General features: G+C 47.3%; 1 protein-coding gene across 1 annotated transcript; it reads left to right on the top strand.

Annotated features, from left to right (window-relative positions):
- Positions 1 to 23652: 23652 nt before the first annotated feature.
- On the top strand, positions 23653 to 24847 carry LOC119397743 (plexin-A4). The gene has a single exon (XM_037665154.2). The coding sequence runs from the start codon at positions 23738 to 23740 to the stop codon at positions 24845 to 24847; it is 1110 nt and encodes a 369-aa protein (XP_037521082.1). The 5' UTR covers positions 23653 to 23737.
- Positions 24848 to 26171: the final 1324 nt, after the last annotated feature.

Here is a 26171-nt window from a genome sequence, read left to right as displayed (position 1 = left end):
TGACGTCACGTGAATACAACCTATACCAAATTTGGCATAGCAGGGGGATCAGTGTTGAAGAACACGATTCACTGGTCATGACATGAATAACGCAAAATAACCTGTCGCGTACGTCATGAACCCTTTCTCATCAGTCACGGTGGCACATCCCGCATATTAGAGTTCATGTTATGCGGGTATGTGGCCACAGGTGATACAGTCTCTCAACCAACACAGTAACGGCGAACACATACACTGACACGCAAAGAACACATACATTGACACGCAATAATTGTTGTGGTTTATGCTACAAAACCACGATATGATTATGAGAGACGCCGTAGCGATGGACTCCGGGATTCTGACCATCAGGTATTCTTTAACGTGCACCGAGTTTACAGTACACGGGCCTCTAGCATTTTGCCTTCATCGAAATGCGACCACCGCGGCCGAGATCGAACCCGCGACCTTCAGGTTAGCAGACGAGCACCGTAACCGCTACACCACCGCGGCGGACGCAAGGAAATTGAGGGAGCTGAAGACAGAGCACCCCTGGGGGACGCTCAACAACCATCTGCTCGTACACGTCTGCTCGTACACGTGGTCCGCAACGTGGACCACGCGCATTACTATAAAACCGGGGTCAGTGCTTCCCTAAAATAAATCTGCCGTGAAAACCATGCCTCTCATCATTACAGGTGACTTCAACATTGATTTATCAAGACCCAACCACGCCTGGTCCTTACACTGCGTGAAACGCCGCTTGGATGTGGACAGGACATCAAAAGACCTCGCTGCCACGACCCGGACAGGAGGCATCATAGATCATTTCATAGTAAAAGGCATCTAGGATTTCCAACATCTGCACTATACCTCGCGCTTCACTATACACTTAGACCCTTCGTAGCCGCGATCACGAACGGATCCGATAACATGTCCGGTCCAGCTGCTGGTGCTCTCTGATCACGGTGATGATGACCTTGTTCAAGAACTGTCAAGAACCCTTTCTACACATACAGGTTCGTGAAACGTGCGTGCGTTCTCCGTCGTAACGGACAAGTACAAGCATAAAAATTGGCCGCGTATCTGCGTGCTTCGCTGCAAATGTCGTGTAAAGATGATAGAAGAGGCGCTGTGTGAGATATGGACGCCATCTGGCAATACGTCGGGAAACATGAGTGCTGTGTTGCGTGCTGGTAGTCCCGGCGCAGCAGCAGGCGAAGACCGGCGGTGACCAACGCGACGCGGCGGGGACGCCAGCCAGCCCGAAAACGCGGTTTGGCGCGAAGCGCTGAAGCAGAGAAACGTCCGCACTCAACGAGTACTCTCCACACACTCTTTTATTTACACGTCGCCTGGTAAAACAGGAACGCCAGAGCGGCGCCCACAACCGGCAGCCTGAAGGCCGCCCACAACGCTGCTTTTTCATTTTTAAATATTTTTTTTAACCTTCTTGGCCTTCTCAAAACTTAAGTTTTTCAACACCAACCCATGGCATTCGTACAGTGTAATACAGAACCGAAACCGAAACACAACAATGAGCTCGTGCGAAGGGCACGGAGGAAGGCAATTCAGCGCAGTCGCATTTTCAGCTTTGTTGAAACAGCGCTCACTAGACGACGACGAAGTAAAGAAGGCACAGGACAGGCAGCGCCTGTCCTGTGCCTTCTTTACTTCTCGTTGTCTAGTGAGGCGCTGTTTCAACAAAGATGAACGCATACCAACTCGCTCAAGCTTCCATTCTTATGCATTTTCAGCGCAGCTTAGAAACTAGGGTCCTTAAAATTACGTATGTATGCATTTTCTATTAAAGGAACACGCCACCTAATACTTACCTAGTGATGTTGCACCTCAGATATGCATGATATTTACTTTTGATCGACAACGTTCACAAGTATGAACAGCCGTACCAGTTCAAGACGGCTGGCCCTTGGGCAAGTGGTTCAACTTTGGCCGAGTGGCTGAATCGAGGGACGTGCCGACAAACAGAAAGACAGAAAGACAGACCAAAATTTCTGCGTTTAAGTTCCCCAAGAAAGACTATCGTCTTTAAAAACTGTAACGCAACTGTTACAAACTGCAACTGTGACTGTAACGTACGTGCTGACACTCGGCTGCGTGCTACATATCTAGGGAAACTTTCCTGAAATAAGCTTAGTTGCGAGTAACGCCTGTCCTGTGCATCTGTGTTCCTTCTTTGTCCTGTTCGGATTCGCGCTACATTCGCAAATTTGTTATTATAGATCCATATAATGTAGCAGCAAACGCCAATGCACAAAAATGTCTGCTTGAAATTTATTAACTGTGGCCACCTTGTTTCATTTGAATGAAATGTCTGTTAGTATCCTAGAAGTTTTGACCTTCTTGCTCAAAGTACATTAGCTCAATTCCGAAATAACTTACTGGGGTTTTGTCACTAATCCCGTTAATCGGGACGGCAATCGCCGGGCGGATTCTAAGGAGCTGGCGTCAAGGCCCTCCGAAAACGCACCACGAAAGCGCGGACAAATTAGAGTTGGTCCTCTGGTGCGCCAGCGAACGCCGGTTGTGGTCCAAAGACCGAGTCAGAGCCGAGAGTCGATAACACAACGAAAACGAATATATTCTCAGTTAAGGCAATACAAATAATACAAACACATGCACACTCGGCTGGTACCAGTTACAACTTCACAATATAATTCAGATGGTGTTTACACAACGGGAGCTAAACATACAGATCACACACGCTACGAATGCAATCGCATGCATTACTATTCAACGACAGTTACAGTCCTGAATAGATAATGGCGTATCCAGTCCACAATACTTGGACGGTAATCGAATGCTTCTCTTCAAGGAAACACTCACGCCAGCTCCAGCGTTGATCGTCGTAGCTCAACCGTCGTCGTGACTTGTCACGGCTCACACGGTGTCGTCATCGGATTCTTCCAGATCGACGAGCGACTGACCGCACACCATCATAAACACGTCTTCTTTGGCTAACGGAGCCACACTTCGCGTAACTTCACCATCACCGGGCCGACTGACTCGCTCACTGACTTGCCGACTCCCTTCCCTGACCTGCCGACTCCATTCACTGACCGTCTCCACTCCACACTGACTGTCCGACCCTCGTCGTTTGCACGCTTTTATCCCTTCTTCCCCGGTTTCTAGAAGTGTCGGGAGGGTTCTTTTGCGTGCAGTACAGCCAAGGCCAGAGAAAGGGCGAGAGCTTTCTCGTAGGTTCGAATCGCGGCGGCATCGCTCGCGGATGCGTCACCCTTTCCTTCAAGAAGATCCAGGCTTTGCCGGGCGTTCGATCGTGTGACTGCGTCTGGCTCGAGTGGGTGAGGAGAATGCGGCGCGCCGGCGTCTTTTGATGCTTGTTTTTTCGTCTTTCGCGCTTCTTGGGCGCGCGACTCGCGCGTTCTTCGCGCAGCTGCTTGAAAGCGGCCGCGCGCGTGCTTTATAACACGCTAATTTGTGACAGGTTTGTTTAAGCTGCTTAACAGGACACCTCTTTATAAACTTCTCTGACAGCGGTTCTTGCTAGTTTTTTTTTGTAATTGATGGGAGTCTCTGCTCAGCTTGCCGACCAGCTAGCGGGTTGCCATCTAATCACAAGAACTTCAATAAGAAGCCTTGTCACGATGGTGCAAACACCGGCGTGGACATTTACCTTGTCCATAAGCCACCGCTACACAATACTGGTACAGCAGCAACAAAGCTGGTAGCGACATTTTTTATGACGCATAGCGTGTACGTAGAGGACATAAAGCAGAAATGGCTGTTGATATTCTACGTATCTAGAGTGTAAAGCGTTCGCTATCAATATACTCACTAACGTGCAATTCTTGAATAATTTTTCTTCAACGAAAGAACATGTGCAACCAGGAAACGTCTCAGACGTATTGTCACGTGGTATAGTCGTATAGTGGCGAATATGAAGGCGGCAGTCAAATTGTAGAAACGAAACTCTTTACTTAGCTAACTTGCGCCAAGAAAACTAAGTAATTCAAAGTACAAGCAAAGCACGCTGCAAAGCAAGCAAAGCACGCTGCAGATAGCGGTGATCACATTCGTCGGTCGTCGGTAATCTGATCATCGGCGGAACGCGTCGTCTTTCATGCATCACGGATCAAACCTTCCAGCGTTATCCCTGGAGCTCGCCCAACTCCCGATTAAACTAGGCTACTCGCGTCCTGCGCGTAATTTTTACAGAACAATTGGAAAAAATTACGAAGCTTCCGAAACATTGCGGCGCGGCTTGCGCTGAGTGGTGCTAACAGTTTTTTTGTGGTTTAAACCCAATCACACCAAAATAAATAAATAAATAAATAAATAAGAGCGCATGGCAGTACAGTTGCACAAAGCGTCGCTATTCGCGCTATTGCCACTTACAGCTCCGGTGATCTGGCGACTAGTAATAGTAAAAAAAAATCAGGAAGGCCTAAAAAAGGAAAAAAAGGATAAATTATAAGTAAAATAGATAGGGGGTTCTGTATCAAACATTCACAGTGAATAACTATAGAAACCCGATGCAGGCGGGACCACTATTAACTATGCCAATTAAAGATGAAGTATCGTCAGCTTACCTGTTAAGGTAAGACAATAGAAAATTAATTGCCTATGCAAAATTGCCTGAAAAATACTAGTTGGGACACTCATGAGAAAAACGGTGCAGTTGGTATAAATGTTTCTCGAATCCCCCATCTAACATCTATAAGATAGCTCCTAATAATTTCCATTATTATAATGCAAACTTATGCAATTTCACTATTTTATTAAAGGAGTTCTGACACAAAAATTTCCGCCCCGCGTTTTTTTGCTGCAATGTGTGGCTGGGGGCCTGTTAGTCATAACACGGCACATCGTTTGCTGCAGCACGCGACGGATAATTAATTACAAGCTCCTCATTACTGACACAGCCTCAGTTTCGGTTTGACAGAGCTCCAAAAACGACAAGCCGCCGGGTGCAACTATCACCACCTAGCGAGTGAAAAGCTCGGTCACGTGAGCACACAGAACAGTGACGCATTTCCGCGCGGTCTGTCGTCCGTCGGGCTCATCGTCGTCTGATGGCGACGATTTTCTTGCGGCAGGGATGGAAGAAATTTTCGACGTGGCGAATCACTTCAGGTTTGACCCGCTAGCGAGGAGCGATTCGTTGGGAAGCGCGTCAAACAGAAATGGCGGCTACGACGTCATCATAACTTGTACCGGCTGCAACGGTTACGTAGGGGAAGTAGGGGGGTCACCTCGGGTCACCTCCGAGGGTGTCAATGCACTAGGTGCGGCCTATAATGCTGGATCGCGCTCGCGAACTTCAAAATTCATATAAAATAACTTCCAAGCTTTATTCGCTGTCGATATTTTGCAGATGGTACACGCACGTACACGGGAATCGATCCAGCAGGTTATCTCGGCCGCGAAATTTTGTGTCAGTGCCCCTTTAAGCGGTAAAGTAGAATGGTTTGTACGGTATACTCAAAGCCCTCCGCGGTGGCCTAGTGGTTATGGTGCTCGACTACTGACCCGAAGGTCACAGGAACGAAATATGGCCGCGGCGGACGAATTTTCAATGGAGGCAAAAATACTTGAGGCCAGTGTTATTTAGGTTTAGGTGCACGTTGAAAAACTCCAGGTGGTCGAAATTTCCGACGCCCTCCACCACGGCGTCTCTCATAATCATAACGTGCTTTCGGGACGTTAAACCTTAAATATTATTATTACTGTATACTCAAGGCACGCCCACATAACTATATATTTGTTTTCAAAATCTCCTTGGCAGAAAAGTGAATTCAAAGTGAAGTATAAATGTGTAAACAGTAGCAAATATAACGCAGACATTTAAAAGTAGCAACAAAGCAGAGAGCTTCTTTTGGCAGCCCTTTACAAAAGACATATTGCAGCGACAACACCGGAAAAAACAATAGAGACCTAGGTAATGTATCATATCCCAAAAGAAGCGCAGATAAGAAAGCGTTTGTGCGAACAATCAAATTATGATCTCAAAAACTCTTTGAAAAAAGATAGCAGGAAGAAAAAGATACGGTACACCGAGATATCTTATGCTAGGTAAAGGCTTGTTCTAATAGATAGAGCATCGGTATCGGTGGAGCTATAGTTCTTAAAACATTATCTGCATATAAGCCAATGTCATCGTATGTAAGGCAAACTTACACCACGAAGTCCTTCAAGTCGCTGGTGTGTGAAAGCCACGAGACGCGAAGCAACTCCGTTCTTGCATTCTTCAGATTTCGTAGCGAAGCACCACGCAAGAGAATCTTCAATAACGACACGAAAGCGGCATAAGAATTTCCGTGACATACGCTGCGCTCGCTCATTAGACTGCGCGGCGCAGGACTGTGGCTACGAGAAAGTGTCATGGAATTGACACAAATAAAACGAAAAAAAATTCCAGAAAACAAGAACTAGGTGGGCTGGGTGTAGACGTTCGCGCACGTGTTTGTGTCGAGACTGCGCCAGCGCTGTACTCTGTTCACTTCACTCTGCACTTCACTCTGTTCCACCAATAGGGACGCGCAGACCTCATCACCTGCCCTCACTAGAGGACTCTGGCAGAAAGATAAATTTATGTCGCTGCCCTTAGTTTTATTCAGGTGGCTTAGTGGCGCCAGTACCAGCTTCAGAAGTGGAGTTAAGCCAGCGATTATTGTTTCGCACGGTGGTGTTGCGATAGCAGTATCTTGTATCTTAAGATACACGATACATTATTGAATGTATCGGAAATACAGATACAGATACTCGTTTTGCGATATCGCGATACAGATACAAGATACCCAAAGAGTATCTAAGATAGTATCTAAGATACATGTATCTTCGATACTGCCCAGCACTGACCGCGTCTGATGTTGGTAACACCCATGCTGCTGTTGGCATCGTTACGCAACTGTAAACAACTGGTTATATAATACATATGCGACTCTTGAACATATGAATGTGCGTATACCACTTCCACATTTCTCTAGCGTCATTCCGTAGCTTTTCGCCTAATGTGAAAAATTACGCCACAGTCACCATCCCGCGCATGCTTCGCAAACACCGATTCCCACGGTACGTGGGATCTGCCGAATTTTTTTATACGCCTTGCTTCTTATAACACCGGCTCTTTAGCGAGCGCTTTGCGTCATTATTATCGTCATCGTTTATTCCGTTGACACCCTGAAAGGCACACTGCGCCACAGGACGTTTATCCTTCTAGCGCATATCCGTGATAACAATCCATGAAGCGAAAAAGACTTGCAAAAGCGGGCTTCGCCGCACGAGCCTTCGTATTGCAGAGAACGCATATTTTGCGAACGCCTTGATGTTAGCACTTGCTCAAAGTTCTTCTCTTTTATTTTTTTTTTTTTACAGTGGAGCTGTTCAAGCCGACGGGTGAATAGAAATTATCCCTATCATGAACTGGCACGTGCCCTCATCGTCCTCTTCTGCTTCGCTCCCAGAACACGTGCACCGATTTGTCCGGCGTGACCTGCAATAACTCTGATGGGTGAGAGAACGAGTACAGAGAGAGAGAATGAAAGACACGGAGAAAGAAGGAAAGAGATAGAGAGAACGAGAAAAAATTTCACCATCTCCCACTAAGGGAACCATGTGGGGATGCGAAGCAGCGCATGAGTCGACTTAAAGTTCCGTTCATCACGGGCACCTTGCCCGATGTTAGCGCGTCCTTGTAAGTGGGGCCCACCATGAATTCACTGCAGTTGCTGTTGCTGTTACTCGTCCGGAACTCTTGTTCGAGCACGCCACGCCGATTCATCGCGCGTCTGCAGAATCTCGTTCCCCGACGCCACCACGTGATTGCTGAGAGAGTGTAAGGGGGAGAGGCCACAGCGTCTTACCCAGCTCCTTACACAGGCCCGAAGGCGCTAGCGCGTGCCAGCATTCGTGGTTTTGTCTGCGTTACGCCAATCTAGAACAGAATACGGCAGCCCGGGCCCCTAAAGTGCTCTGCACGTATCGTCATCAAGGCGGTCGAAGAGCAAGACGAAGAAGACTTCTCCTTGGCGCGAGCGCGCGCTCAATATGGTACAGATGGCTATGCTAGGTGGTAGAAAGCGCACGGTCGACCATGGAACTACGGACAAAGCCCAGTGCAAAAGCTGCTTCGCATCTAAATTTTCTTCACGAGGCGAGATTCGAAACTACGATCCGAAGACGAGCATCGTAACCACTTGGCTATCCACGCACGCTAGCAGTGCATAACATAGCCTTGCATTGTATAGTAAAGTATACCAAAGGGGTGGGAAAGGGAAGATAGGATGAGAGATGTAAAAGTAAGGAGGGGGAAAGGAGGATATGAGAGAGTAAAGCATAGCATAGAAAAAAAAAGAAAGGGAAGAAGACAGGAAGAGGAACACAGAAATAGAGAGAATGAAAGAAAGAGAGAGAATTATGTAGACAGAAAGAGGAAGCGATAAATAGTTTAAAGTTTATCGATACAAGTTCATGATGCAAAACTTGGCTACACATGTTATAGAGACGAGGGCCCCAAAGTTAAAATGACTGCAGAAAGAAATATATAGAGAAAGAAAGAAATAGAAATAAACAGAGACAAAAAAGACATAGAAAAAACAGAGAGAAGACAGAAAAGAGAGGAAGAAAGACAAAGAAAAATAAAGAAAAACAAAGAAAGCCGCCCAGCTCCACACTTCCGTCAGGCTTGGCACCACGATAGCGAAAGTGCCTTAAATTTTTTTTCGCTAGACTTTCCTTGTTACCTAGGTTGTCGACCCAGTAATCACGGTATGAAAGCGTGATTACCCAGTACCGTGTTTCATACCGTGTTTACCCAGTAATCACGGTATGAAACCGTGATTACTGGGTAAACAAAGCAATTGCGTCACCGTTTAATGCGATCATTTACTATGAACCTGTTAACTCGGTAGCTTCATCTAATGCACAGATAAAGAGCTAAATGCAGAAACTGGGCATTTTGTTTAGGCTGCTATTTTTTGCCGACAATTGAAAATTGCAATATTATATGAAACAACTCAAATAAAAAGTTTCAACTCAGGGTCTAAGTAATAAATGATCGCATGAGCATTTTGTAAAGTGTACTTATGGATAAATTTTGACAGAGAAAATTTATGCTTTATACAACAAATTTTACCAGCTTACCAGTAGAACTTTTTAAAAAGCCCTTTCAGACGTTGTAACTTGTATTTCACTTCAACTTTAATTTAGTTTTTAAAATTTGTTCGTTTCAGAAGCTCTAACAATGCAACTTACACAACTGTAATATATGTCCGCAGTGCTGGCTCAGTTGCATTAGTGGTGCGCTGCTAAGCCGGAGGACGTGGGTTCGTTTCCGGGACACTGCGGCCGCATTTTGATGGGGGCGAAATGCACAAACACGCGAGTACTTATATTTAGCTGCACGTTGAAGAGTCCCCACGTGGTTCACATTAATCCGGAATCCTCCAAGTACGGCGCGGCTGAGAATTGGATCATTGTTTTGAAACGTAAAACCCGAGCATTCATTCTTTTTTAGATGTGAAGCATCTTATAGCGGAGTTCAATCCGGTGGTGGTGGTGGTGTGCGGCGTGACCACCCTTAGTGCGCATGCGCATACCCTCTCCACACACCTCCTCTCCACTCCTCCTCTCCGCTTCCACTCTCCCATTTCCCCCTCACCACTTTCCCTCTCCACTCCTCCTCTCCCCACCTCCTCTCCACTTCCCCTCTCCCCTTCCCCTCTCCCCTCTCCTATCTTTGAAACGCAGGCTAGACATGCCGAAATTCTCTCCTGCGCAACGCCGCGATGAGCACCAGGGCATGTGCGTACCCTCCCCCTCTCTCTCCTCTCCTACGCTGCCGCCCTGTCGCGCGCATGTCGACCGCGTTCCCCGCTCGCCCTGTGAGAATTAACGGCCAGGCTAGAGAGAAGACAAGACACGCGTAGCGTTCCTCTTCGCGTTGCAAGACGCGAGGTCGGTAGCATGCCCAGCGAACGCCAACGGAACGCGATCGTGCAAGTGCTCCGGCTTCGCATCGCCTCATGGTCCCCGTTAGCGGGAAACGGGGCAATTTTTTATTATTTTCTTTTTACTCCGATATCTGTTTTTATGTGTAGTCAGATATTTGTAAAGTGCTTCACTTAGGAGATTCGCACTCTCGGGAATCATAACCAATTTCTTGGGTTTTTTTTTTTCGTTTTCATCTGACCTTCTTTCTTCTTTCTCTAGTGTCTGAGTCCTGCTTTCGGGTTTTTAGTTTGACTATGTTCGACCAACTAACCCAAACCTTCACACCATTTCATCACCATATTTTGTCGACGAGAGTGGTTCCTGTGTGGGGCCTTATAAGTCGGCCCACTTCTGGAACGAACTCTGGGGAGAAGTGTGTGTGTGTGTGTGTGTGTGTGTGTGTGTGTGTGTGTGTGTGTGTGTGTGTGTGTGTGTGTGTGTGTGTGTGTGTGTGTGTGTGTGTGTGTGTGTGTGTGTGTGTGTGTGTTTGTTGGGGGGGGGGGGGGTGACGAGTGAGAACTGCACTGTTTCGTGCGATTAGCCCCCTCTCTTGGGGGCACCACAAGGCGACAGGAACTCGTGTTCCGCTGAGTGCGCCACATCCGCTGCAAGCTCGCCGAGGGGGCCTGCTTCACTTCCCCTGCGTTCGTTCCGCGCAACTCAGTGTTGTGCTCCTGCAACAGCAACAACTCGTTGCAGACCGTAGATTCTCAACAACTGTGCCGGTGGCCGCTGGTTCCGTTTCATTCTTCAGGGCCTGCAGCGGTCTCTTGCGATAACGCGGCTACGCCTCTCAATGCTCTTTCGCTGAAAACCGCGGTGGCGCAAGGAGGCGCCCTATCTTCCCGTCCGCGGTGAGTAAACAAAGACACGATGCGGCAAAGCCTGCCCCGTATGGAGTGACGCGTGTTCGCGTGGCTGTGCTCCGTCTGGCTCAGTGTAGAAGAATGCGTTGCACCGCGTTTGCCGCTGTTAAGTGCGCCTTTAACAAGGTGGGTATACTGTGTTCTTAATTTCACCTGTCTGGGCGTTTCTTGTTTATTTGTAATATTCTTCAGTAGACTAATCGTCTAGACCTTTTATTATGTGGATCGTTCGTTTGTGTTTTCCTCTCTCTTCAATAGAAAGAATGTGAAGTTAAGAAATAGCAAATGAAAGGCAGCTAGAGTGCTTAACATAGACTTTTTCACAGAAGGCTCCCTGGGCGCCGCCATAATCCTCTCTAGGCTGTGGTAAATAGGCGTTACCTCCCAGAAATGCACTGCTGAGGCAGTGACGACAGCCTCTGTACTCCCGTGGGACAGTCCAGAAAGGAGGCGTTTCTCCTCTCCTGTGAAGAGGTCTATATAGACCTTTTCAGCGGCGAGAGGGAGCAACTCCTTTCAGGACTGAGGCATGGGGTACGTATTACAAAAGCTGAAACAAGCTGACGTCGCTGCTTCGACAGTGCATTTTTGGGAGGTCATGCATATTTACCACTGCCCAGAGCGATGGCGACATCCAGAGAGCCTTCCTTGAAGAGGTAGGTGTAGTCCTGGTTGGCTACCCTAGACGGAGGAAAAAGTTGACAGAGTCCTTTAATGCTTTTGTTTAAGGGAAGAGAAAGGAAGAGTGGATACAGGGTAAAACTGCATGCGAAATCCAGCGGAATACGGTGTGTTTCTTTTTTAATTATCAAAGTTTATCATGTAGGAACGATCATCTTACAGCTGAAGCACACCCGCGGATTATCCTGAAGAGCACAGGCCTGGTAATTTTTGCTTTGACACTAGATTATTGTTCTTTCTGTCAACTCCGTACCTTATCTGCCTGTCAGCGCTATAGAGCAGTGGCGCGCACGAGCACGATGCGAATGTCTCACCACAGCTGCACGCTTCATTCATACGGCTTTCCTCCATACCAATGATGAGGCCAAGCCACGGGAGTTCATACCTGCAGCGTCGAGCTATGTGGTGATGTGATGAAGTTATGATAATATACAGATGAAAAATAAGCGCTTATTACACGAACATAGGCCAAACGGCATAGCATGATCAGTTCGCGTCATTATTCTTATTTATTTACTTATTTTCTGGCGGGGGGGGGGGGGGGGCATTCTCAAGAATCCCCATCGCATAAAGTCGGCTTGGTCCGATGTACGGTATGTAAGGGCCCGGGCACGCGTTTTGTCTTGTTTTCCCTGTCTTTTCTAAGGTTTTTTTTCCTACGCTAAAACACATCACGTAAAGTTTGCTGTCGTCGGTGAATTTGCGGATTCCATGTTGGCTTCGTGCTTTCGACAGGATGCACGACTGTGAGGTTCAGATAAAAGTTCCCCTCAAATAATGTCGATAACAGCAGTCCGCTTTTTGTTGAAAGGCTGCCGGCCCCCGCTTCCTGTCATTTTGGAACTGACGCGACGTGACAAATGTTAAAACATCCTAACTATTCCACCGGTCGCTCGCTCTGTTGTGTTTGCATGTATGCGCGCCATGTAATTTTTTTCATTATTAAGACGAAAGCCGTAGATGCCTAATCAAACGCAAAAATTGACCGGCGTCCCGCGTCGGCGGCGTCAACACGAGTGATGCAAAAAATCACCATCACGTCACGACGTCACCATATATGAGGTAACACATTGCCAAAATTTTGACGTCATCACATGAAATCGTAGCTTGGTCGACGGTGGGCCTATCACGCGTAGGCAGTGCAAAACCAGGTGAGCTGTTTCCATATCCTGGCGGCAGTGGAGCAAATTGGGGAACCCTTAAGCTTCGCGTTTAAGAGTTGAACGCGACAGCGATATCCGCACGCACGCACACACACACACGCACACACACACACGCACGCACGCATGCACACGCACGCACACACACACTGTCGCCTTCCTAATCGCTAGCGTGCCTTCGATTCTCGGTGGAGGCTTAAACTGTGCCTCAAGGAAAGCCAGAGTTCAAATGCCCTCCGGCTCCTATCTGTATTTGCATCTACCTAGAATTTTCGGTCACGGCCAACGCTGCCAGGTAATGACAACGGACTGTGTCATGCGAGTGCATGACGTAACGTGCTTCAAGCGTGGTGTTGCCTACGGAACTCTATTTCTGATCGCTTGCAGAAACAAACCAATATTTGGACGTTCGACAGCATCAGCACATAAGTAATTCATTTATTTATTTTTTTAGTACCCACCGCGGCCGTATACAAGCACTACAGCGAGAGCCGGGGGAGGGGGGAGGGGGAGTACAGAAGAAGAACAAACATAAAAATTGCAGAAATGCAAGATTGACAACCACCCGCACCTGTTTCAATTTTCTCTTTCCTAACCCTTTCCGCAGACCTTCTGGGATTCCGCAGAGCTCATTTGCCATAAAAGTTGGAGGTTTACATTAATGTGTGCAAATGAAAAACGTAGATTATTCAGTGCCGACACAAAAACACACAGCTGCGTCGCGCACAGCTATGTCGTAAATGTCACATGAATTAGAGAAACGATTTTAAAAATAAATAAATAAATAAATAAATAAATAAATAAATAAATAAATAAATAAATAAATAAATAATAAATAATAAATAAAAAGAGCAGGGAGTACAATTATAAAATTTCATAATAACAAGGTGCTCGCGGTAAATGCACAAACACGCGTGAGTTTTAACACGCTTGTTTACTGTTCATATATCTCTCATAAGGTCTTGCTGTGTGTGTTTTAACCTAGATGCTACCTTCTTGAGCGTGGTGGTTGCGCGTGGACGGTGCTATTCAAGTATACGAGCAAATTTCGAGTGACAACGTAGTCTGCTTCCCTTGTGTTTTCGAGGGGGTAGATTTGTACGGAAATGTGGCGTGATTTTGCACGCTATAAAACGCGTGGTTGCTGCAATAGTGATTCGACTGTAAGTTCAGCGGTCGCCCACTGTACCGTGTCTTCTTCGCCCTTGCCTTCTCGCGCTGCTTTTCCCCAGTTCATTTTTCTTCAACGTTCCGCTGTCGAGTGTGCGAACGGGCAACCAAGGCGTCATCGTTTGAAAAAGGAAAACGCTCGCTATCGGTTTGTTATCTCGAGCGAAGGAAAGAAGGAGGGGGTTATCTGTCTGGTGGAAACGGTTGTTCTCCGATAAAATAGTCTATATGAGGCCTCCTCGGGGCGACAGCCACTCGACAAGCTAACATGTGCGTCGAATGCACCGCCGTTTGGACAACCGCTAATCACGCAGACAATCGGAAGATGGTGTACGTCGGAATGAGAAGTTACCGCTGAAACAAGGCAGCCACAGGCATACTCACGACAAATTTCGGTGTGTTAACCGAGCGGTTTCGCGAGTTGTGCGGTTCTGGCACTGCGATAGCGTCTCACATGCTTTCAACATCGCTGGCACTGTGAGTTGCTCATTTTACTTCATTCCAAAGCGTCAACATTGTGAAATGTCCGCTGCACTCGTTGCGCCAAGGTGATAACCGAGCTGCTGTGTGGTTCCTGCTTCAACGTTATTTCCGGTATTGATGCGTAACGCTGTCACCATCTGCGCGTGTTGGCTATATTTATCCTGAGCATAGACGTGCACAGTGGGGAGGTCAATTGGCCATGGTAAGGCGGGAGTAAGGCGAGAGGGGGGGTACGCAACTGTTCTCTTGTAACTGTGGATTATAAAAGAAAGTAGACGGTGCAGACGCGTACGCAAATGAATATATATATATATATATATATATATATATATATATATATATATATATATATATATATATATATATATATATATATATATATATATATATATATATATATATATATATATATATAGCATACGTTCACATTGTCGAGGGTGAGAATGCATGCCTAAATTCGATGAATGTGCAGTGTTGTGCACTGTCGTTCTTTATGGAAGGGAACACGCGAGCGCGTGGCCTGAGCTCTGCGGCAGATGCCTACAGCACCATCAAAGGACAGCTAAAGAAAGCACGCCCGCGTTTGGCGGCACCGCTTGTTGTAAGAAAAGGGCAGGAGCGTTATCTCGCAGCGCTTGTCCAACCAAGGAGGTTTCAATGAAACTGTGTCCAATGGCCATGACTCGTTATTTTATTTGCCAGTAGATGACGCCACAAGCGGACATGCTTCCTTTAGCTAGTGTTCCTTGATGTGGGTAATGCGCATCAAGGCACCCTACCTTTAGCTGTCAGTTGATGGTGCTGTAAGCAGCCGCCGCATAAAGTCACTGGAACGGGAGAAGTACCGCGTTCTTTTTCTCTTCACCGCCTCGCCCTTTCGGCGGCTTCGCCACATAAAAGGTCCAGCTCGCTCGCCTCGCTAGCGTCTCCCGGCCACCGACGCAAAGCGCTTTGAAGGACAATTGTTTTTATAGCCTCAGAAATGCGTGCAGGAACATTACGACATCCCGTATCGTTTTCACACTTCATCGCAAGCCTGTTGAGGCATCGACGAAGACCTGGGTGCTGCGCTTTCGGGTGCAGCAACCGGCGAGAAACGGCCAAAGCCCTCTTTGCTATTCCCAGGTGGAAAAAGGATGCCAAACGACGGGCTGTGTGGCTGCACAGAATACGGCGCGAAAAATTTGTTCCCACGACTGATGCCCGCCTCTGTGAGGCATGCGTTTCATTGAGAATTCGCAAATGTTGTTTCGGGGAATGTTGGCGTCTCCGCTGCACTAGTGCAGCTTGTTTCGCGTGGTTGCTGCAGAAGGTTCATGCACATTAACATTGCCGGGCAGCTCTTAATTATGTTTGGCGCAAAATTGACGCCTTTGGGCTCACATATAACGATCAGTGCGCCACTGACTGACTGCTACAGATTTGTATTCCGTGACGTGACTGTATGACGAACATAAATAACAGTGTGTACCATAAAAATAATGGCACGCATGTAATGTAAGGCATCATTTACACGCCATGCTAATTGTGCACTCGTGGCCGGTTCGCTGGCTTGATATGAGTGGCTTCCAGGTATGGGGTGGATCTCGTGTTCTCCGCAGAAAACAAGATGGGCCGCATCTGCTCAGCCGTTGGGAAGAAGATAGGTAGGCAAAAGCAGTGTGAAAAAAGAGGTTGTGCCATTAAGCACGTAAGGCAGTTCGTACCTTGCGCACGTGGTGTTGTATATAGAATACCACTGTCGTGCGGCAAGGCATACATCGGGCAAACTGGTAGATGCCTCAACGTGCGTTTGCGAGAGCACAGCAGCTCCTTAATAGGAAGGCCGTTCACACATCTGGCGATGCATTGCAGAGGGTGCGATCAGGGTAGCTGCAAGCCTACATTTCAGCAGACAACTGTAATCTACAGGCACAGAGGCTCCGCGGAGAGGGAGATTATAGAAGCCCTCTTTATCCAGAGGGAGGGGCGGGATTGCATCAGTCACCCCACTATCAGTCTGCAGGAAGGGGAGATAGCCTATATACAACGCTACTTCACGTAGGTATGCCGGGCATATGGTTTTATATTTTTTTGGTCGACTCGTTGGGTTAGATTTGATTTCACTGCGGTATAAATGTCTTTCCTGAATAAAAATATTCCAGTTGCTAGTAGCGCGTCGTCCCGTGTACCTCTTTTCGTTGTGTGCCGTTTTCTCGCGCCCCTCAGTCATCATGAATCCGGCAGATCCCACGCATTGTGGGAATCAATCTAATGCGAAGCAGCCAACAAAGAGCTGCATATATCGCCTTGTTCGTCTCTGAGGCAGATGAAATCATTCATGTCATGACATCTAGTTCACTATATATCGCATGTTTGTCATGCATGCATGCATGTAGAATTTGGTATATACAACGCATAACCTGTAATTTATGTTCGTCACGCACCCATGTCATGCCATACCTGGTTTGGTATACATACAGTTAACAAAACGGCCGGAAGCGCACAAAGACAGTGTAATGTAAACCATGCCGTACATGTCATGCATGTCATGGTTTTCACGTTACCATCTGTCATTCATGTTCGTCATACAGTCACCTCGCGCTATACCAATTTTGGTGTATATAACGCTACCGAACCGGCCGCGAGCGCACCATGAGCGTGGCAAGTAAGTGATGCTGTACATGACATGCAAATCATGATTTTCATGTTACCACCTGTCACTGACGTTCATCATACAGAAATATCTCGTCATATCAATTTTTGTATATATGCATCTCACTAAACGACCGCGAGCGCCCCGAGACCATGTCATGTAAATCATGTTTTACATGGTATGCCTGCCACGATTTGCACGTTATGACCAGTAACTTATGATCGTCATACACTCTTGTCACGCCATATCAATTTTGGTGTGTATCAAGCTAGCGAAGCGGCCGCGAGCGCACCATGAGCGTGGCATGTAAATCATGCCGTACACGGCGTACATATCATTACTTGCATGTTACCACCTGTAGTTTATATTCTTCATACAGTCATGTTATGCCATACCAAATTTGGTATACATCCCATCAACGAAACGGCCAGGAGAGCACATAGTCGTGGGCGGATAGATAGATAGATAGATAGATAGATAGATAGATAGATAGATAGATAGATAGATAGATAGATAGATAGATAGATAGATAGATAGATAGATAGATAGATAGATAGATAGATAGATAGATAGATAGATAGATAGATAGATAGATAGATAGATAGATAGATAGATAGATAGATAGATAGATAGAACGTTCAAACTCGCAGAAGTTCACTAAGAAATGATTCGCATTTAATAAATGGCGACAGCCGAGCGTGTAAATGCCGCGCAGTTCGCATTTCTTTATCGCGTTAGTAGGCGTGCGTGCGCGTGTAGGCAAGTGAAAACTGCCGCTATTTCTTTCTTAATTAGTTAGAGAACAACGGTATGCTTCATTCTCAGGGCTGCAAACGCGCACGCAATGCGTAAAACATGCGTTACTCCGCGGGAATTGAACATCGCGCCGCCGCAGCTTCGGCCGCGCTGGACCAAATATGGCGGCCGGCAGGACGGTCGCGGTACTTTTCCCGTTCCAGTGACTTTACCGCCGCAGAGCGCAGGCCATGCGCTCGCGTGTTCCCATTCATAAAGGACGACAATGTACATGCGCACGAATGAAGATACGCGTCTGATGTTCGAGGCCTTTCATATCGATACTAATGGTATTATAGCGCATACGTGAGCCAGCCGTCAATTGACTTGCATAAAGAAGAAATTAAATGCCTACATAGTTATCTCTCGCGTAGACTTACACTTGTGCCGGGTTGACAGATGGCGCTCTATGCCTGCCCGTGTGCATATAAGTTTGTGTCTACTTTCCTATCCGTCACAGTGCGCCTTTTCAATTGATATCGGCTTTTGTGTTGTCCTGATCTCTTATCTTGCGTCCGATTCTACAAGCCCACCTTCTTTGATCAGGAATCCGTACCCACTAAGTACGGATTCCAACAAAATGACGACACAGTACCTTAGGAAAGCGTCTGGCAATAGCTTGTCTGTACAGCATTTCGACGGCTGTAAAATGTGTAAGTTGTATTTCACGTTCACTGGCGTAAATCATGGGAGGGGGGTGAGGGGGGTTCCTGACCCCCTTCGTGTTCAGCCTGGAGGAGACGCCCCTTGCAAGTGTCCCCCCTCTTGAGATTTATTTTTCAAACACCATTTTTTCAATTGCCTGACAGTGAAGTATGGCGCTCTTAACTTTTTTAACGCCGGTTTATTTCGTAGTACCTGTGTACCTATCTTCAATACTCTTCAGGTGTATAAACTGTATTGAAATTGCAACTACCATTCGATCAGATTTCAATAACACTCAATAGCAGAATGCAGTTACGTGAAGTGTGAACCCATGCTCCTTTCTTATTTTTGTTTTAAATTTTATTTCAAAGCGTGATTTTAAATTTTATATAAATAAATATAAAACCTATATTTATAAAAACAAAATGGCCATCATGGCCAGGAGTGTGTCCCCTTGTGGTTTTTCTGGATCTACGCCACTTTTCATGTTTAACCGGAAGCAAGTTATGCTGATTGTCGCAGAGAGCTTTTCGTTTTGTTTTTTTTTTTTCTTTTTGTGATGGGCACCAAAGACAGAAGGAGTGGGGGCCGTCAGATTGTGGGCAAGGAAGATGTTTTAACAGGTGCACCAGATTTGCTACCCTACACTTGGGGAGGAATAGATGGACAGAACGGAAAAGAGAGAATGAAAGAAATAGTAATAAGTAGGGGTCTGGGCATATTCCATAATTTCGAATAACGAATCAAATATAACATATCCGAAATACCGAATATCTTGCGAATAATTTTCGAATCATCAGCACCGACGGGAAAACCCCGAAGGAATAAAACATTAGAACAGCAAGGAATCATTTTTGTTGTTTTAATTATTAAATTACCAGAGTGCATGCAGGCCACGTTTTTTCGGGGCTATGGACGCTTTATTGACCGCCAGGTGACGGTATCTTTGCTTAAAACTGTGGTTTCGCCGACGCGAAGCCCCATCAATCAACTATCATCATCATCATCATCATGAGATTGGTGGTTTTGTTGGGCGGGCTTTTAACTATCGGTACATCGGTACATTGTGTAGGTGTCAGATTTAAATTCATTTTGTTTTGCATCTTCATCGAAAATGGCCACTTGTGTGTTGTTGAATGCAATCTTATTTATGTGTTTCTGTTTCAGTGTTGAACTTCATCGTGTTGCGTATTTACTATGCTATGGTTGGTTTTCATCAGTCAATTCCTGTCTTCATCTTGTAGTAACTGAAGGGAGGAAATACGGATGAATTCAGCTTCAAGAGGGCTATTTTTGTTGATGTTATTGAGACGCGTTGATGTTTACCTGCTTTTTGTGCGAAGACCCATGCTGTGATGACAGGTTTATCTGTTCCATTATATATATATATATATATATATATATATATATATATATATATATATATATATATATATGTTTAGCTATATGTGTGGTGTTCCACTGAACACGGTTCAAGATTTATGTAACAATTTTATCTAAAAGCCCTAAGTACCACCATGAATACTGCCGTCATTGCTGCATTTTAATCCATTGAACACTTAAAAACGTCTCGAAGTCTGTACTCGCTGACGCGTGCGAGCTTACCTTAGTACTCAGTTCACGCATTTGAAGTATTTTTTGTCGGTTAAAAGTCGTCGTAACGTTCCTTTCTGAAAGCGGTGTTGAAAATTGCTGCTTTACTATTCTAACACTATTCGAATAGTCTTCGATTCGTGTTCGATTCGGGGTTATCGCTATTCGATTTGTATTTGATTCGGTACTCAAGCTCACTCTTCGCACAACCATTGTTAATAAGTGATGCACACGCAGAAACAACAGCGTTCATGCATGGTCACAGATTATTATTTCTGGGGTGCGGATACCTCTTCTTGACGCCTCTTTGGCACTGTTCGAGCACACAGCGACAGTCAATGTCAAGGAAAATGCAGGTAGACAGAAATCAGGAAGTGGAATAGTTAGTTAGTCAAGGTGGTTAATATTCAGAGGGAAGTTGACAGCGCCAACGACAAGGGCCCGTGATAGCAGGCCGGCAGCCAGGGGAGGGGGGGCTAGGCCTCCCCCCTCCCCCCCCTGGGGGGTTTTTGTGGAAGGGGGTGTTTTGCCGAAAATAGGTAATGAAAATCGGTGCTTTTAAGTCCTTCAGCAAGTGGGCCCCTGCCGAAAAAATATTCCTGGCTAAGCGCCTGCGTAATTGCAGAGTCCTTCAATACTTTTACTGGTCATGAAGCTTCGCCGAACTCTATGGAGGAGCTTTGTGCGCTGCAAGCGGCGGCAGCGGTGCGGCGCTGCGTCCAGTGTGTTGGCATCGCGCAGACGGCAGCGAAGGCGGCTGCTGGTGTCGGTGCAAAATATCTTGGCGAGAGTTTTCACCTTATGTCGTGTATTGTGCCTAGTGTGTTGTGCCTGAGGATAGGAAATGATTCCGCGTACCTGATGCGTACCTGCTGCGTACCCTGGATTCGATCAGGATACAAGGGAAATGAGGAAAAGGTGTCGGTGCTCTGGCTGCCTAGGGACGGCGAACGGCGGGAAGTGTGCAAGCGCGCCATACCACGACGAGAAACCGGTGGTTTCACATTTGACTCCCCGCATGTGCGTGTCTGCGAAAATCACTTCGATGAGAGTGACATTGTTCGCGTGCACCAATGGATAGTCGGAGGTGGTGTTGTGACGTCGCAGCGCGATGTTCCGAACCTTTTTCCGGACGCTGTGCCAAGGATTTTCGACGGCCTCCCGGCGTATTTGTCTAGAGCAAAAACATCCAGAGCTCGCCCGCCTACACAACAAAAAAATCACGCCATATTTACGGAATGAATGATGATGAGTGGGGCGAAGCTCGACAGGGGAGATCATCGGTAAAACCGTAACTCTCCTGTGAAAGTTCGCCCATTACATCATTAAGAAAGACGTAAGACTCGCAAGTGCACTTCATAGAACTAGGCAGTCACGTACCACGAAAGACATGCATGTACAGACCCACGGCTTTAGGAAGTATAGCGTAGTGGGGTGGGTTCCTCGCAAGCGCACTTAAAATTATGATGATTTATAGCGTAGTGGGTTCCTCGCAAGTGCACTTCGCCCCTAAAATTATGATGATTTATAGCGTAGTGGGTTCCTCTCAAGTGCACTTCATAGAACTAGGCGGTCACGTACCACGAAAGACATGCATGTACAGACCCACGGCTTTAGGAGCTTCGCCCCTAAAACGTAAAAGGTACACACAAGGTATGTGCTGTGCCTGTGTATCTGTGCCTGTGCTGTGCCTGTGTAACTAAATAAAAAATATTTGGTTGCGAGTGCTCGTCTCATACGGTTTGAATTTGGTGAAGCAATAAAGAACTTCTAACCGTCGTGCAAAACAAGCCTGGTTCTGACACGCTAACTGTAGATGTAATGAACACCTGATGAGGACCGAGACGCTTACGAATGCTGGAAAAAACAAATTAGTGGAAGTCGCAACTGAAGAGCGGAATCAACTCACGGGGTCCCTTTAGCATTCGCCTTAGACTAATCGAATGGTGAAAGCCATCTTTTTCTTTGGTCGATGTATTGATCCTCCCCCGCCCCCCTCCGCGAGATGTCTGCACCTTACGTGGTTTTGCACTGCCTCCAGGATAGGAGGCATTGCAAGGTTTCTGCACTTCGCCTGTTTTTGCATTGCCTCCGTGATCGGTCCAAGGATCACGGAGGCAATGGAAAGCGACTATGTCATGTGATGACGTCATCGTGTGACGTCATGACGACATCATAAATTATGGCGATCTGTGATGTCATGATGACATCATATGGCGACGTCATCACGTGGTGATTTTTTGCATTACTCGTGTTGACGCCGCCGACGCGGGACGCCCCCGGCGCCGACCGTTAATTTTCGCGTTCGATGAGGCATCTAAGGCTTCCGCCTTGAAAACAGTAAAGAAGCACTGCGAAAACTACACCGAGCATGAGCGACCAAACTTTAAACGCGGCAGGGCGCCGTAGTGATAAACCAACGCAAAAGAAAACACAATAGTAGGGAAAAGCCTTATAAAGTATTCTTTGGTGCTCGCCAGTTACTAAATTCAAAGCACTGATTCATCAAACGGACTGTTCGTTCGATAAATACGAGGCTATTTTAAGATAACTGCGTATACAAACACCAGGTCCGTAGTCTGAAAGATTTGATATGCGCATTCAAGAGGTGCAGCCACTGTACTTTCGCGAGGCATTCAGATCCGCCAGAGCCCTTGAAGGATCTGGATCATCCACAGATTTCCACTAGATGCTTTAAGAAAACGGAAGAAACATGCTTTTATAGCGGTAGTATATGGCACCATAGGCATAGGCGTGCGCAGGGTTGTCCATCAGGGGGGGCAAAGGTTCATCGCAGCGCCCCCCACCCTACTAAGTCATTGTATGGGGCAGATTTTGCGACCCCCCCCTCTTAGGTGACTAGAAGGGTCAATGTACGGGGCAGATTTGGCGCCCCCCCCCACTTAGGTGATTAGGGGGGGCGGCCGCCCCCCCTGCCCGCCCTGTGCGCACGCTTATGACCATAGGCGTGCCCAGGGTTCCCCTTCAGGGGGGCGAAGGTTGGTCGCAGCGCCCCCCTCCCGATTATGTCAATGTATGGCGCTGACATTGCGCCCCCCCCCCCGAGTCGCAGCGCCCCCCCCTCTCTGTTATGTCAATGTGTGGGGTTGACTTTGCGCCCCCCCCTCCTAGGTGATTAGGGGGGGCGCCCCCCCTGCCCCCCCCCTGTGCACACGCCTATGTATGGCACAGCGGAGGCAGCATGCGTTTGTTGCCGACGAATTTCGTTCTCCAAGGCCTCATTCAACGCTAAATTGCTCGGTATTAGAGCTTTCCCGAATGCACTTGATGGTAATATTGCTTTGAAGATATAATCAACGTTCACGGATACATTTATTCATGTTTTTGAGTTTCGATGCCTGCCGTAGAACTGCAGCGCCGGCTCCGCTCCGACGCCCCCACACACCCACACGGGCAAGGGCGCCCCCAACGGCAGCTCCTGTCCCTATATCAAACTTTCGCGGAAGCTTCATGACCAGTAAAAGTATTGAAGGACTCTGGTGATAGGCTATCGTCTTCATTCACTGCCCCTTGTTTTGGCGAGTTAGACATTGCTAGAATGAAAGAGAAAGAAAGAAGGGGTGGGGTAATCGTGTCTGTTTTGTTCTTGTATTTCATAATTTCATGTCATTCTAACTTTCAACTTTCTGTTTGCCTTTTCTAGGAGCGGCTGATTCAAGCGTAATAAGCTGGCTGACACCGACCACAATCAGGGCGGACATTTGACACACGATAATAAAAAAAAAAACACGTCGATGGGGCGAAGAAGGAACGGTAGACAGCTCCTGGCTGTCGTGCTGATGACACTGACTCTTGATGCGGTGTTGGTTGCTGTAGCTGATATTCAGATCCAAACGTTCAAAAGTGCCCTAGGACCCATACAAAATATCCTGTACCTGAATCTTTCGCGAGACGATGGTGTCGTCGTCGTAAGCGTGCGAAACGCTCTCTACGCACTGTCACCGGACGACTTGTCAGTCAGGGCGGCTTACAAGACGGGCCCCGAAAACGACAGCTCGCTGTGCCCACCATATCCTCTCTCCTGCATCCACAGCCGTAATGTGACAGACAACAACAACCGGATCCTGCTGCAAGTGGGCACCGAACCCCTCGTTCTCGCCTGTGGCTCTACGTCGCAGGGCATGTGCTCGATCCACGACCCTTTACGTGGGCTGAACGTGACGGCGTCCATGGACAAGACGCTGACAGAGAACTACGTCGCTTCGAAGCGGAGCACAGTGGCCTTTTTCGGAAACAGAAACGACGGAAGGCACGTCCTTTTTTCCGCTACAGTTTCGGACGGACGCCCTCCAGAGTACCGTCTCTTCCCCATGTCTTCAAGAGTGCTCGACTTGTCGGGCTCCTTCGCACTGCTGTCTCACGCAAGTGCGGCCTCCAAGTATCAAGCAGTTCACTTGGTTTACGGCTTTAGTAACAACGGCTTCGCATACTTCGTTGAGGTGAGGAGAGGGCGTTCGCAGTCCCAGCACCCATTGGAAACGTGGCTGGTGCGAGTATGCGAGCATGGCGAGTCATCCTTCCGCACGTACGTGGCGGTACCTATCGCATGCCGCGCGCAAAACGTCCTTCTGTCGGTGGCCACCAGCGCCCATTTGGGGCCGCCGATGTATTCAAGAGGTGGTGGCGGCAGCAACACCATTCGTATTCTTGCAGCGACTTTCGCAATGTCTTCCACTGTCACGATGAGCTCATTCAAAATGAATTTGCCGATTTCGGCGGTCTGCTTTTTTGACATGAACAGCGTCGAGGATGCATTCTTGTCGAGTGCGAGACTGCCACGCCCGTACCACGAGAAGGGCCTCACCATACGACCTTCATATTACGTGAGTATAGCTCTTGGCTGATTATTTCTGCACATACTCGGCTTACTTGGATAATGAATGCGTCCCATTGTTCTGCAATTGAACAGTCAGGATGATCAAACAATGTCGCATTCACATTTTAAATGCAGAATGATTTTTCCAAAGTGTCAGTATCGGGAACACAACTCGCGTTATGAATCCAAGGTACAGCATTAGCTGAAAAACGGGGACGATATCTATCATAGCAACCGTTCTAAACCGAAGGTGAAACATGTCTCCAAAGAAATAGTTGTAACTCTGCCGCATGTTAAGAACTATAATTTGCACATTGTGCATTGCTATTGAGTCGCCATGGCAACCTTCGATGTGAGTACACCCACGTTCACACCCGCTGCCCGGTCTCCGTGGGACGTGTTTCCGACCCTGTAGTGTTTTTGGCAGTCCGGCATGTTGGTACGCACTCATCTTTCTCAGTTCGTGAAGTGCTCCTCGAACGCGTGAAAGCATTGTGTTTCCCGCCAATTTGTCTAGACTAAGGGTCCCAAGCACGCGGCCCGCAGACCTCTCGCTCGTGACCCGGCCCGCACATGACCGCATTACCGTCTTCGTCCCATATATTTTTTCCTAATACGTATGTTCATGAGCTGCACAGATGTGAGTGCTCTCAGGCATTTTAAAGGGGCCATGACACAGTCGCCCACCAAATTGCGGTTTTCAGCGAAATATAGAAGTAGAGGGTCTATATTGCCTGTACGTGCATGAAAAGTGGACTGTAAGCGAATATTTCATTGAAAAATGAGCCATAGAAGTCGCCAGTTATAAACCGCGCCCTCCGCCGGCGACCGCCATTTTGCCATGGCGCGTGTGACATCATCATCATATGCTTCATGGAGTGGAGCCGTCGTCTTCTACCTATAGGTTTCAGCCGCTGCCAACCGTTCACTTTTTAATGCCGAACTGAAGAAAGCTCTAATAGCTCCATTGCACGCGCAGCTGACCACGAAACAATATCGCCGGCCGGGATACAGACGCTTGCAAAACAAGCGGCTGGTTACGTCACGGCTCGCGATTGCGCCACTGTTGTCAGACTCTTGGGTCGCTCGTGTGTTTATAAAAATGCTCGTTATAAATTAAGTTCTCGACCAAATGCGCTGAAATTTCGCCAGATTGTTTGTGAACACCCAAGTCTTAACCCACATAACACATATTATGAGCGAAAATTGAGTGTCATGGCCCCTCTAAGGCGAAAGCCTTAAACGCCTCATTAAACGCAAAATTTGACAGTCGGCGTCGGCGTCCCACGGCGTTGGGACGAGTGATGCAAAAAATCATCATCACGTGATGACGTCACCATATTACGCCACGA

Source organism: Rhipicephalus sanguineus, chromosome 6 (genome assembly GCF_013339695.2).
Source record: "Rhipicephalus sanguineus isolate Rsan-2018 chromosome 6, BIME_Rsan_1.4, whole genome shotgun sequence".
Taxonomy (NCBI): domain Eukaryota; kingdom Metazoa; phylum Arthropoda; class Arachnida; order Ixodida; family Ixodidae; genus Rhipicephalus; species Rhipicephalus sanguineus.
The sequence above is the reverse complement of the archived record's forward strand: the minus strand, read 5'-3'. Positions and strand labels throughout refer to the sequence as shown.